Source organism: Nerophis ophidion, linkage group LG25 (genome assembly GCF_033978795.1).
Source record: "Nerophis ophidion isolate RoL-2023_Sa linkage group LG25, RoL_Noph_v1.0, whole genome shotgun sequence".
In the NCBI taxonomy this organism is placed as follows: domain Eukaryota; kingdom Metazoa; phylum Chordata; class Actinopteri; order Syngnathiformes; family Syngnathidae; genus Nerophis; species Nerophis ophidion.
Window position 1 is genome coordinate 24,108,528 of NC_084635.1, and position 15,507 is coordinate 24,124,034.

Here is a 15,507-nt window from a genome sequence, read left to right on the forward strand (position 1 = left end):
GATCTCTGTCTGGATGCAGTATCAGGCGATAGGGGCTGACTAAGTGAGGAGAGTATTCTCCGAGTGCTTTTCTAGTTTGATATTTTTAACCTTTTGCTTACTTAATTAAATGCTAAAACCTATTCAACAAAGGTGCAAATATGCGATTCAGTTAAAGATATTTTATGAAAAAAAGTAAATTAGAAACATATTAGCTTTATGTTACATAAAGCATATAATAATTGAACTGTAAATCTGAAGTGCTTAAAACATGCAGAGGTACAATACAAAAATGAACACTGGCTACAAATAGCCTCTGGGCTGTACTTTGGACTAATTTCCTCCATAGGCGCAAGAGGAAGAACAATGCACCTTTCCAAAATTGGTTTAAACTGTGTACTGTTCGAATAATACACCCAAAGGAAAACAACGTTGTAAAAATATAAAACATGCTGGGTAAATAATTCCTATTAATGAGTTTTTTTTAAATAACTAAAACAATGAAGCAACTACATTGTATATACAGTATTTTTCGGACTATAAGTCACAATTTTTTTCATAGTTTGGCTAGTGGTGCGACTTATACTATGGAGCGACTTATGTGTGAAATTATTAACACATTACCGTAAAATATCATGTAATATTATTTAGCTCATTCACGTAAGAGACTAGACGTATAAGATTTCATGGGATTTAGCGATTAGGAGTGACAGATTGTTTGGTAAACGTATAGCATGTTCTATATGTTATAGTTATTTGAATGACTCTTACCATAATATGTTACGTTAACATACCAGGCACCTTCTCAGTTGGTTATTTATGCGTCATACAACTTATTCAGCCTGTTGTTCACTATTCTTTATTTATTTTAAATTACCTTTCAAATGTCTATTCTTGGTGTTGGGTTTTATCAAATATATACATACATTTTCTACTGCTTATTCCCTTCTGGGTCGCGGGGGGCGCTGGTGCCTATCTCAGGTACAATCGGCCGGAGTACTGTACACCCTGGACCAGTCGCAACCTCATCGCAGGGCCAACACAGATAGACAGACAACATTCACACTCACATTTACACACTAGGGATCATAATATTCTATTAGCACGTGTCAAAAAACGTATTGATATGACAGACTTAGCCTTTTTTTGGTTCAACTTGTATCTTACTGACAGGATGCTAAGTCTTTCATAACAACAAGACCTCAGAATTGATTAACGTGGACCCCGACTCAAACAAGCCTGAAAACCCATTCGGGTGTCACCGTCCAGTGGTCAATTACACGGGGTGGCGAAGTTGGGAGAGTGGCCGTGCCAGCAATCTGTGGGTTACTGGTTCAATCCCTACCTTCCACCTTCCTAGTCACGTCCGTTGTGTCCTTGGGCAAGACATTTCACCCTTGCTCCTGATGGGTCCTGGTGAGCGCCTTGCATGGCAGCTCCCGCCTTCAGTGTGTGAATGGGCGAATGTGGAAATACTGTCAAAGCGCTTTGGGCTCCTTAAAAAGGGGTAGAAAAGCGCTATACAAGTACAACCCATTTACCCTTTACCATTCAATTGCATGGAACATGCACTGCACTGTGCAACCTACCAACAACAGTCTCAATCAATCAAAGAGTATTTGAAAGGATTGTGCGGAGTTCCACAGGGTTCGGTTCTTGGCCCTGCACTTTTCAGTTTTTATATGCTGCCGTTCGGTGACATCATACGCAAATATGGTGTTAGCTTTCACTGTTTTGCTGATGACACATAACTTTAAATACCCCTAAAGCTGACCGACACGCCTGTAGTCATCTAAAGGCGTGTCTTAACGAAATCACATTTATCAAATAAATTTCCCCCAATTTCTTTAGCATGCATTTTCGGCAGGCTCGACTTATACTCCGGAACGACTTATAGTCGGAAAAATGCGGTAGTTAGATGTGGTGTCCATAGAAATATTAAAGTTTGTCTGTTAAAATCATGGTTGGTTTTACAAATGATGACAGATGTGAACAAGCGCATGTATTGTCTTTGTGTGATGATGTAAAAGAGGAGTGGTTGTATTGTATATTAAGTATGTGTCCATGAAAGGGCATATTATGATTTTTCTTAATTTGATTACTTGCTATGGTATGATTTTATTGTCATAATTTTATTTCATGATTTTTGTGTCCCTTTATTTTAGGTAGCCGGGGACTGCAGATGGAAATGAGCTATAATCTGGTACAGAACATACTGTATCTGTCTTTGAGCTTAATGTTTCTGTGCATTGTCCCTTGAAATAAAGACTAAACTAAACCAGACTAAACTAAACTAGAAATATTAAAGATGGCACCACCAACATAATTTTTTAGATTTCTCCATAAAGCTATCTCGCTCACCTGGCTTCCCCAGTTTGCGTTTCCATCTGGTTGACCCAACTCTTGTAGATGTCCACTGGGTCAGTCTTGATGTTCAGCGTCTTGTCATCCATGATGTCCTTGACCACCGGCGCCAATATCTGTCTTAATGCATTCTGGCCTCGCGCTCCACGGTGGAAGCTCACCACCATCTTGATGACAGTAGGGTTTCCCGTGACAACCTCCTTAATCTGGTCAACTTTTGACCTGATGACAGTTGATGAATTCCAAATATTATATTACATGTTTTTACAGGACATGTCTAAATAAAGTTGTTGTGGTAAAACACAAATTCCTTTCTTCGGCACGATTTACTGCTAAAATAACACACATCATGGTGTTAATTACCACATTTTCCTTTTTAAAATCATGTTGATTACAGGTGGTCCTCGGTCCGCGTATGACTTCCGTCCTTACAATAGCGATGTAAGTCAAGTTTTAACTGTAAGTCAGAAATTAAACCTTTAAATGGGGTTACGCGATGTAGATGATATAATTTTATAAACGTCCAATATTCTCCATTGCACCGGTCGCCAAAGGGGGAGGGGAATCCGCACATCTGCGGTCCGCTCCAAGGTTTCTCATTGTTATCCCTTTGGGTTGAGTTTTTTTCTTGCCCTCTTGTGGGATCTCAAGCCGAGGATGTCGTTGTGGCTTGTAAAGCCCTCTGAGACTCTCGTGATTTAGGGCTATATAAGTAAACATTCATTGATTGATAGAAATTTGGCCAACTATCATTACATCGTGACAGTGTATGTTGGTGACATATTCCACTGTAGTTGTATCCTGCAAGTTTGACAGCGACAAGCAAACAAACACATCCTCAATGCAGTGTAGCATTCTTGCAAGTGGCTAATGTCCCTCCACAGTGCAAAGCCACTTCTACAAACCCTATTTCCATATGAGTAGGGAAATTGTGTTAAATGTAAATATAAACGGAATACAATGATTTGCAAATCATTTTCAACCCATATTCAGTTGAATATGCTACAAAGACAACACATGTGATGTTCACTTATTTGGAACATCCCACAGGTGTGGAGGCTAATTGGGAAAAGGTGGGTGCCATGATTGGGTATAAAAACAGCTTCCCAAAAAATGCTCAGTCTTTCACAAGAAAGGATGGGGCGAGGTACACCCCTTTGTCCACAACTGCGTGAGCAAATAGTCAAAAAGTTTAAGAACAATGTTTCTCAAAGTGCAATTGCAAAACATTTTGGGATTTCAACATCTACGGTCCATAATATCATCAAAAAGTTCAGAGAATCTAGAGAAATCACTCCACGTAAGCGGCATGGCCGGAAACCAACATTGAATGACCGTGACCTTCGATCAAAAACGGACATCAATATCCAAAGGATATCAACACATGGACTCAGAAACACTTCAGAAAACCACCATTATCTAAGATGGACTGATGCAAAGTGGAAAAGTGTTCTGTGGTCTGACGAGTCCACATTTCAAATTGTTTTTGGAGATATTCGACATCGTGTCATCCGGACCAAAGGGGAAACGAACTATCCAGACTGTTATCGACGCAAAGTTCAAAAGCCAGCATCTGTGATGGTATGGGCGTGCATTAGTGCCCAAGGCATGGGTAACTTACACATCTGTGAAGGCAACATTAATGCTGAAAGGTAAATACAGGTTTTGGAACAACATATCCTGCCATGTACTGTAAGCGGCGTCTTTTTCATGGACGCCCCTGTTTATTTCAGCAAGACCATGCCAAGCCACATTCAGCACGTGTCACAACAGCGTGGCTTCGTAAAAAAAGAGTGCGGGTACTTTCCAGGCCCGCTTGCAGCCCAGACCTATCTTCCAGCCAAAATGTGTGGCTCATTATGAAGCGTAAAATAAGAACGACTGAAGCTCTACATAAAACAAGAATGGGAAAGAATTCCACTTTCAAAGCTTCAACAATTAGTTTCCTCAGTTCCTAAATGTTTATTGAGTGTTGTTAAAAGAAAAGGTGATGTAACACAGTGGTGAACATGCCCTTTCCCAATTACTTTGACATGTGCTGCAGCCATGAAATTCTAAGTTAATTATTATTTGCAAAAAAAAAGAAAGTTAAGGAGTTTGAACATCAAATATCTTGTCTTTGTAGTGCATTCAAATGAATATGGGTTGAAAATGATTTGCAAATTGTATTCCGTATATATTTACATCTAACACAATTTCCCAACTCATGTGGAAACTGGGTTTGTAAGTTAGTAATCCCATTCTTTGCCTCCATAGCGGCAAATAAACTATGTTTCTTACAAGTAACGGAGGATATGCTGTCCTCACGCGAAAGCTCTTGAATGTAAAGGTGGCCGAATCAATACAAATATCAACAGTAATCATACCAAGTATTATAGGATCAGGTCGATAACAGAGTGATTAGGTTGATATTGTCTACCATCAAAAAATATTTTGTCGTTTTTGTTATTGTTTACAGAGTCAGAAAATAACTCCAGAGACACATCAAGACTTAATGCTTTATTTCAGAGCCAATAGTTGGAAATTACTTTAGAAAAAATTGTAATATTGTTACACTGCAATCTTGTGTTTGTGTGTATTCATGGTTGTGATATAGAATGTAACTATTTAAAGGCCTACTGAAACCCACTACTACCGACCACGCAGTCTGATAGTTTATATATCAATGATGAAATATTAACATTACAACACATGCCAATACGGCCTTTTTAGTTTACTAAATTGCAATTTTAAATTTCCCGCGAAGTGTTGTGTTAAAAACGTCGCGGTATGATGACTCGTATGATGACGCGTGCGTTTGACGTCTCGGGTTGTAGCGGACATGCTATAAGTAGTCTGCTTTAATCGCATAATTAAACAGTAATATGGACATCTGTGTTGCTGAATCTTTTGCAATTTGTTCAATTAATAATGGAGAAGTCAAAGTAGAAAGATGGAGGTGGGAAGATTTTAGCCTTTAGCCACACAAACACACGGTGTTTCCTTGTTTAAAATTCCCAGAGGTGAAGCTTTACTATGGATCAGAGCGGTCAAGCGAACATGGATCCCGACTACATGTCAACCGGCAGTTTTCGGTGACAAAATTGTTGTAGTAAGTCGGCTCTTACCGGAGATCAGCGGAGCTTCTGTCCTGCTGCAGCTTCGTGACTTCCCTGAGAGACTCGGCGCCACACCCCTCCGACTTTCAGGTACTATTTAACTCACTAAAACACTAGCAACACAATAGGCAGATAAGGGATTTCCCAGAATTATCATAATAAATGTGTCTAAAAACATCTGAATCGCTCCCACTGCAATCGCCTTTTTTTTTAGTCCTTTACTCTAAATTTCCTCATCCACGAATCTTTCATCCTTGCTCAAATTAATGGGGAAATTGTCGCTTTCTCGGTCCGAATAGCTCTAGCTGCTGCTGGCTATGATTTTAAACAATGCGAGGATGTGAGGAGCCCTACAACCTGTGACGTCACGCGCACATCGTCTGCTACTTCCGGTAAAGTCGAGGGTTTTTTATTAGCGACCAAAAGTTGCAAACTTTATCGTCGAAGTTCTCTACTAAATCCTTTCAGCAAAAATATGGAAATGTTGCGAATTGGGGGTTAAATCACCATAAATGATTCCCGGGCGCGGCACCGCTGCTGGCCACTGTTCCCCTCACCTTCCAGGGGGTGATCAAGGGTGATGGGTCAAATGCAGAGAATAATTTTGCCACATCTCGTATGTGTGTGACAATCATTGGTACTTTAACTTTAGCTTTAAATGATCAAGTATAACACATAGAATGGACCTGCTTTCCCCGTTTAAATAAGAAAATCTCATTTCAGTAGGCCTTTGATGATCAGGAATGTTTTAATCATCAGTATGACCAAAACTGCCCCTTTTGTTATATTATTTGCTCGCAGTCAGCTTTTCCTTACTGGTGTATTGCTTATTGTGCCTCTCAATGAACAGAGAATGCAATACATTAATAAAAATAGTAAATACAATATTTAAATTAAACAATTTTAACGAAACAACTCCTTACCTTGCACACAGAAAGGTATGTTGCAAGGTAGGCTTGTTGGTAGTGGGGAAGTTTTCAATAACGACACCATGACACCGCTTATCACTGTAAATGTCACAGGAGAAAATTCTTCCACATGTTCAAAGATACCATCTTTAACCTGGATAATGGTCATGGGGGTTAAGCGGCTTGGACCGATGTTTTCTCTTTTCTGAGCCTTCGTCTAATTTCTTTTTTTTGAAACACTGCCATCAGAAGAACTTTGGAGACAAAATGAAGGGAAAAAGTGAACTAAAAAGACCAAACGTAACACCTTCCCTCAGACTAGCGAAGCTAGTTTACATATTCTTCCGCCGCACACATATAACATGTGCTCTTTTTTACTTTGTAGAAGTATGTACTGTACGAACTAAGTTTGCAACACGAGGACCACCTGTATAGATGTGTTCAACCTTGAAAAGGACCATAAAATAAATCAATCTCAAGTTGAATATTTTTTAGTGTTTGTTACTCACTTGATCTCTTCCTGCAGGGCGGTCTTGAAGAGCTTGAGAAGCAGGTACTCCTCTCTCTGGTTTGAAGCGTAATTGTACAGTGTGAAGATTACAGAATCCATAAATTTGGTTGATTTATTCTGAGGCATCTGGAAGATCAGCTTGGCCAGATATGTGGGATTGGTCTGAAAACAGGCAATAAAGGGTTTTTAATATCATTAAAGTGGTCATTCTAAAATCCACACCTCAGTACAAAAACAACACCTGTAATAGGTAGAAGAGGTGCTGGTAAGCTTCCAGTTTGACTCTCTTCTCCTTGCTGAGGGCCTTCAGGCCTCCTCTTTGTTTGTTCATCATCATCATGTTGGACAGCTGACCCTTGTTCTTCTTGGTCAGCTTCTTGCTGTGGGACACTACCTCCTGTAAGGTGATCTTGTTCTTCACCAGCAGACCGATCTTGATATCCATCAAGTTTAGGTCATTCTCCAGTTGCTGATTGGAGCGGATGTTAGTGACCACCTCCTCGCGGAGTCGCATCAAATCCAGCTCTTCCTGAAAGTCCTGGTCACTGTGATCCAGCAGGTGGACAAACTTCCTCACGACAGCCATTGGAGGATTATCAGCACTGACTGTGTGAAGATGTTTAGGAGACAATGAAACATCAAAAAGGTACTAAAACATAAAGTTAAAGGTCTGATGAGGTAAAAGGTCTGTCTGCATCTTACTCAGAGTCTTGTAGTCGTCCCTGGCCTTGTTAGCTCTGATGAAAGCCTGAATCTTCACCACATCTTTCATCTGCAGTGAGAGCATCTATCATTAGGCGGATCAATTGTCCATGTCACGCACAAAAAAACAATATGAAAGTCACAAGAGTCAAGGATGCTAAATGAGTACAACACTCCATCAAACTCAAAAGAATATTGAGTAAAAGTCAGCGGATGTGTTTGGGGAAACCATAAACACAGTGTCTCGCAAAATTTCAGACAAGTGTCACACTTTGTACTGGTGAACTACCAAAAGGTTAAGAATGATGCAGCTTAATGAAATATAGCCATCAAAAATTAACAACAAAACTACAATAATGACAGATCAGGAAAATAATTTGCTAATAAATAAGGTATGCCAAATCCAAAAATTTCAAGCAAAACATTTTAGTAATTGATCGAAATTTAGTTACTGACCCTTGTGCACTCCTAGAGCAGTGGTTCGCAACCTGTTTTCAGTGATGTACCCCCTGTGAATTTCTTTTTAATTCAAGTACCCCCTAATCAGACCAAAGCATTTTTGGTTGAAAAAAAGAGATAAAGAAGTAAAATACAGCACTATGTCATCAGTTTCTGATTTATTAAATTGTATAACAGTGCAAAATATTGCTCATTTGTAGTGGTCTTTCTTGAACCATTTAGGAAAAAAGATATAAAAATAACTGAAAAATTGTTGAAAAATAAAAAAACTGATTAAATTATAAATTAAGAATTGTACACATAGAAGTAATCATCAACTTAAAGTGCCCTCTTTAGGGATTGTAATAGTGATCCATCTGGATTCATCAATTTAATTCTAAACATTTATCCCAAAAAAAGAAATCATTAACATAAATATTTATGGAACATGTCCACAAAAAATCTAGCTGTCAACACTGAATATTGCATTGTTGCATTACTTTTCACATTTTATTAACTTACATTCATATTTTGTTGAAGTATTATTAAATAAATATATTTATAAAGGATTTTTGAAATGTTGCTATTTTTAGAATATTTTTGAAAAATCTCACGTACCCCTTGGCATACTTTCAAGTACTCCCAGGGGTACGCGGACCCCCATTTGAAAACCACTGTCCTAGAGGCATTATTAACAGGCATTATATGTGTTGTGCATCCCTAGGGCCTTAAGCCGGTATTACATGTGTACTTAATGTGATATGATTGTTCAGTGTGAAGGCTAGCAGTCTGAAATTTCACCACAGAGTTTTTACACAAGTTTTTTTAAATGAAATTTGCTTTGTGTTTTTGATTACAACATTGTTAGAATAGGATGTAAACATAAAGTGTATATGCTTTCTCTTTTTCATTGACTCTCAATATACCTGCAAAGTTATTAACAAACTGTAATCATGGCATATTACTATGCCTTTTCCATAAAAACCAAATGAAGCTATTCTTGCCAAATAAAGAACATGAAAATATTGTTTTGGTGTATTGCACCCCTGAACCACCATATAGAGCCAGAAAACCATGAGCATAATTTTCAGACCTTTGATTCGCGTAACTGCGTTAACTGCCATTAAACTGCTGAAATGCAATGCAATGAAAATGATATTGGGCAGTTTACTTGTATATATTGATTTTTGAGGTTGCGATTCGATTATATATCCATTTTTTTCGATTAAATGCGATTCTCGATTTAAAAACGATATTTTTCCGATTCAAAACGATTTTGTATTCATTCAATACATAGGATTTCAGAATGATCTACCCCAGCCTGCTGACATGCAAGTAGAGTAGTGGATTTTTGTAAAAAAGCTTTTAAAATTGTAAAGAACAATGTTTTATCAACCGATTGTGATAATGTAAATTTGTTTTAACTGCTAAACGAACCAAAAATATGACTTATTTTATCTTTGTGAAAACATTGGACACAGTGTGTTGTCAAGCTTATGAAATGCGATGCAAGTGTAAGCCACTGTGACACTATTGTTCTTTTTTTTTTGTTTATAAATGTCTAATGATAATGTCAATGAGGGATTTTTAATTACTGCTATGCTGAAAGTATAACTAATATTGATACTGTTGTTGATAATATTCATTTTTATTCACTACTTTGGGTTTGTTCTGTGTCGTGTTTGTGTCTCCTCAATTGCTCTGTTTATTGCAGTTCTGAGTGTTGCTGGTTCAGGTTTGGTTTTGGAATTGGATTGCATTATTATGGTATTGCTTTGTATTGGTTTGTTGGATTGATGAAAAAAAAAAAATAATAATAATTTTTTAAAAATAAATTTAAAAAAAGAGAATCGATTCTGAATCACACAACATGAGAATCGCGATTCATATTCGAATACATTTTTTCCCACACCCCTAATATATATATATATATATATATATATATATATATATATATATATATATATATATATATATATACATACACACACACACTCACACTTTTTTTCCTTCTGCATGCTGCCATGCGGCGGTGACATACAGAGCAGAGGAGTATGTTGAGTGTGTCAGCGCACACACACTCACAGAGCGTACAAGGACAAACAGTGTAGAGAGGAGAAATGGTGAATAAAGGCAATTCTACTGGTTATTAAAGAGGGTGCGTGAAGTGCATAATGAAGGTATTTGGTCTTCAAAACTATCGCTTTACATACTGGTCTTCAAAACTATCGCTATATACACGGAAGCACAACGCTGCAAGCTGTGCTTTAAAACATGCCTCGCCACCTGCGCTTCAAACTCGGGTAAACATTTAAAATAACAATCATCCAGACCAACAAAATGAGTTTCAGCTCCCCTGTTGTGCCCATACAGATACATAGACGCGCACACAGCTGTTTAGTTTGATGCAAAATATCAGCAGATTTAAACCCGCCCACATAGCGCTTACTAATGGTAATGAAATTACTGAATTTTGGAACAAATTGCTACAAGTTGTGTTCTATCTTTAAAAATGTGTGTTTTACCTTCTAAATGTCTTATCTTTGTAGTTTCAGCCATAGTATTGTATTTGTCTTAGAGCACAGACCAAAATTGGCAACCATAAATCATTAAACTGTCTATTGTATTCTAATCTAATCCTAGATTAGGCTATATGTAATATATACAATTTTGTAAATTGTCTATATTACAGTTGCAGTAAGAAAAGCCCAATGTGTTTAATTCCTTTTAATTTGTATCTTTTAAAATTGTTCTTTGAGTGCAATAAGAACCGTATGTTTAATGTATCTCAAGATTATTTTGGTAAAATAATTCCAAAAATAAAACATTTTTGGGGTACCGATTACTTTAAAACATTTTGGTACCAAAATATTGGTATCGGGACGACCCTAATGTATAGACATATAATATGGCATATATATGTATTTATTTATACACATACAGTACAGGTCAAAAGTTTGGACACACCTTCTCATTCACGACACAACTGATAGTCCTAACCCGATTGATAAAGCAAGGAATTCCACTAATCAACCCTGATAAGGCACACCTGTGAAGTGAAAACCATTTCAGGTGATTACCTCTTGAAGCTTATCGAGAGAATGCCAAGAATGTGCAAAGCAGTAATCAGAGTAAGGAGTGGCTATTTTGCAGGAACTAGAATATAAAACATGTTTTCAGTTATTTCACCTTTTTTATTAAGTACAGAGCTCCACATGTGTTCATTCATAGTTTTGATGCCTTCAGTGACAATATACAATAGTCAAGAAAATTAAGGTGTGTCTAAACTTTTGGCCTGTAAAATATATATATATATATATATATATATATATATATATACATATACATATATATATATATATATATACATATACATATATATATATATATATATATACATATATATATATATATATACATATACATATATATATATATATATATATATACATATATATATATATATATATACATATATATATATATATATATATATATATATATATATATATATATATATATATATATATATATATATATATATATATATATATATACATATATATATATATATATATACACACAGTGGGGCAAAAAAGTATTTAGTCAGCCACAAATTGTGCAAGTTCTCCCACTTAAAATGATGACAGAGGTCTGTAATTTTCATCATAGATAAACTTCAACTGTGAGAGACAGAATGTGAAAAAAAAGTCCAGGAATTCACATTGTAGGAATTTTAAATAATTTATTTGTAAATTATGGTGGAAATAAGTATTTGGTCAACCATTCAAAGCTCTCATTGATGGAAGGAGGTTTTGGCTCAAAATGTCACGATACATGGCCCCATTCATTCTTTCCACAACACGGATCAATCGTCCTGTCCCCTTAGCAGAAAAACAGCCCCAAAGCATGATGTTTCCACCCCCATGCTTCACAGGAGGTATGGTGTTCTTGGGATGCAACTCAGTATTCTTCTTCCTCCAAACACGACGAGTTGAGTTCATACCAAAAAGTTCTATTTTGGTTTCATCTGACCACATGACATTCTCCCATGTGCTCTCTGGCAAACTTCAGACAGGCCTGGACATGCACTGGCTTAAGCAGGGGGACACGTCTGGCACTGCAGGATTTGATTCCCTGTCAGCATAGTGTGTTACTGATGGTAAGTAACCTTTGTTACTTTGGTCCCAGATATCTGCAGGTCATTCACCAGGTCCCCCCGTGTGGTTCTGGGATTTTTGCTCACTGTTCTCATGATCATTTTGACCCCACGGGATGAGATCTTGCGTGGAGCCCCAGCTCAAGGGAGAGATTATCAATGGTCTTGTATGTCTTCTATTTTCTGATAATTGCTCCCACAGTTGATTTTTTTTTACACCAAGCTGCTTGCCTATTGTAGATTCACTCTTACCAGTCCAGTGCAGGTCTACAATTATTTTCCTTGTGTCCTTCGACAGCTCTTTGGTCTTGGCCATGGTGGAGTTTGGAGTCTGACTATTTGAGGCTGTGGACAGGTGTCTTTTATACAGATAACAATTTCGAACTACTGCCGTTAATACAGGTAACGAGTGGAGGACAGAAGAGCTTCTAAAAGAAGAAGTTACAGGTCTGTGAGAGCCAGAGATCTTCCTTGTTTGAAGTTACCAAATACTTATTTTCCACCATAATTTACGAATAAAGTCTTTAAAATTCCTACAATGTGAATTCCTGGATTTTTTTTTTCATATTCTGTCTTTCACAGTTGAAGTGTACCTATGATGAAAATTACAGACCTCTGTCATCATTTTAAGTGGGAGAACTTGCACAATTTGTGGCTGACTAAATACTTTTTTGCCCCACTGTATATATATATTTATATATATATATATATATATATATATATATATATATATATATATATATATAACAAACCTGTGTGAATTCAAACTCAACCAAGTCCTGCTTGCTGTATTAACCTCACTCTACAACAAGTGTTATTAAATAAAAACATTTTTGGACAAAAACAGAATTTATTGATATAGTTATCATTAATGGAAGTTGGTAAGTGTTTAGAAAACAAATACATCCTGATCTTGACCATACTGCTTCCCAAGCTGTACACAGATTACCCTAAATTAAATTCAGAATATTAAAAAATGGCTGCTGAAATGTAAAGGATGTACTCACTTTATATATTATATCATGGCTGTTGGGTTTTAATCACAAATCATAAAAGGTATACTCACATGATCTTTGAAGTACTTTAGACGATCCCTATATTTTTTACGTGCTTGATGCATCCGAACCATTGATTGGATCTGAAAGAAACAAAAGTAGGTCGTTCTGCTCAATTTTTGCTTCTGATTGTGTTTAAATTATGTTTTTACCTTTACAGCATCGTCACTATGGTCCTCCAGGTACTTCTTCCGTTCATTGAAATCCTTCCTTTGTTTGTGGCCTTTCCAATGAGCCTGGAATAAAATAATCAGTGATCTACCTGAGAGGAATTTTTCGGTGGAATCATTTTTAAGTCCCACATTAAAACTCATCATAATACTTTAGTATTTAAATAAACTCTGTTTTAAACCTGTTGACCTGCCACTTCTCTTTCTTTTTTGCCCCCCTTTCATACAAAGACAGATTACCAGACGGTAACCGATAATCCCTGGAGAGAACAGTCTGGAGGAAGTGCTAGCTGTTCCAAGTCATGACCGAGATGAATGATGTCATCGTGGTTTGTGCAACCCTTCGAGACACCTGTGATTAAGGTCTATATAACAAAGTTAAGTTAATTTAGTTAAAGTACCAATAATTGTCACACACACTAGGTGTGGTGAAATGTGTCCTCTGCATTTGACCCATCCCCTTGTTCACCCCCTGGGAAGTGAGTGGAGCAGTTTTGGTGATTTAACCCCCAATTCCAACCCTTGATACTGAGTGCCAAGCAGGGAGGCAATGGGTCCCATTTTTATAGTCTTTGGTATGACTCGGCCGGGGTTTGAACTCACAATCTACCGATCTCAGGGCGGACACTCCAACCACTAGGCCACAAAAACATTAATTTATTGACTAGAATGAAAATTAAATCCTTACATGATGAGAAAACCCACAAATATTACACAGTGGAGTAAAATCAATTTTTTTTAACAAAGATTGTTTCTACTTTTAATAGAAATTAATTTAAAAAAAAGCTCAAAATAATATTTTTACGTATTTAAAGACAAAACATTGTGCCAGCTTTGTGCTATAGTGTATTAATTTGTAGTGTTATTAGTAACACTATTTCAACCTTACAACTTTTAGACCATCCCATTTGTTTTTAAGATTTACATATTTTCAAATGTTTATTATTCTCAGTAAAAAAAATAAGATCCATGCCTCAAGTTTTATTTTAATATTATTTTTTACTTTTGTGTTGTATTCTCTTTTATTTATTAATACTACTATACTCTCAATGTTACATTTTTATTACTTATTAATGTTTATATTTTATTTGTACTTATATTTTATAGTATGTTTCATACTATTTTTTACATGGCGTTGTTTTTCTCCAGTGTGGATGCCATCAAAGGTGGCTTTTTCTTTCATTTTCAGTGGCATACCATGTTTTGTTATTATCAATAGTGCTGTGTGAGAGTGTGTGTGTGCATTTGTAGGCTTTTGTTTTTTTCTCTTCTTTCTTTTTTTTTTGGTAAAGCACTTTTGTGTTTGCCACTTGCATGTGTATGAAAAGTGCCATATAAATAAAGTTTGATTTAATTTAATTTATAGTAACTGAATCTGTATGTAGCTGAATCACAATGATAGGACTGCAAACACTCCTCACATTTGATCAATGATAACTAACGATTTGTAACATGAATACAATCTAAAGACTATAAATAATTCAAAATTTAAACCCAAATCATACTAGCTCATGCACGACTACATTTGTGTGCATATTAAAGAAATATCTCACAGGTAATTATAACAGCCGGCACCTTTCACAGTAGAAATAATCCGAATCACTCGAAATAAGAAAAAAAAATCCACAAAATCCGAGAAATCGCAGTTAAGTAATGGGACAAGCAGGGTCGTAACTAGAATTTGACAAATACAGAGGTCAGAAATTGCTGGTCCAAGAGGAGGATCAATTTCAGCTTTTCACATCAATTTCATTCAAGTGAAACCAAAACATTTCGGATCTGATGATGATTATAGTAAAAGTGTACTTCATTGTGTTATGTAGCTGTAAATGTAGCCGGCTGTGCACGACCATAGATCGTGTATTGTGACAGGATGATCCACCGCATGGTGATGTACAGGCACTATACAGTACAGCGCAGAAGATGTCCAACCAAAAGTACATTTGCAGTCAGTTATATTCTTTTTGCCACTTAAAACAAATACAGAGGGCATGACATCGGTTTTCCCTAAATGGTGGTTACGGCCAAGAGGACAAGCGAACGGGCCCTCGTTGGGTTGCTCAGTGTGAGCGCAGGCCACCGGGGGGCCGGGAGAGGCAGGGGGAATGGTGGCAGATAGCCTA

At 36.8% G+C, this 15,507-nt stretch overlaps 1 protein-coding gene across 1 annotated transcript in view; it reads right to left on the reverse strand.

Moving 5' to 3' along the window:
• The window catches only part of iqgap1 (IQ motif containing GTPase activating protein 1), a 115,899-nt gene that overhangs the window by 29,069 nt on the left and 71,323 nt on the right, over positions 1–15,507 (reverse strand). Inside the window, exons 20-25 of the mRNA XM_061887740.1 lie at positions 13,367–13,450; positions 13,226–13,297; positions 7,563–7,632; positions 7,102–7,466; positions 6,859–7,022; positions 2,341–2,565 (exon numbers count right to left, since the gene is read on the reverse strand). Coding sequence (XP_061743724.1) covers positions 2,341–2,565; positions 6,859–7,022; positions 7,102–7,466; positions 7,563–7,632; positions 13,226–13,297; positions 13,367–13,450 — 980 coding nt within the window. The remainder of the gene's footprint in view (positions 1–2,340; positions 2,566–6,858; positions 7,023–7,101; positions 7,467–7,562; positions 7,633–13,225; positions 13,298–13,366; positions 13,451–15,507) is intronic.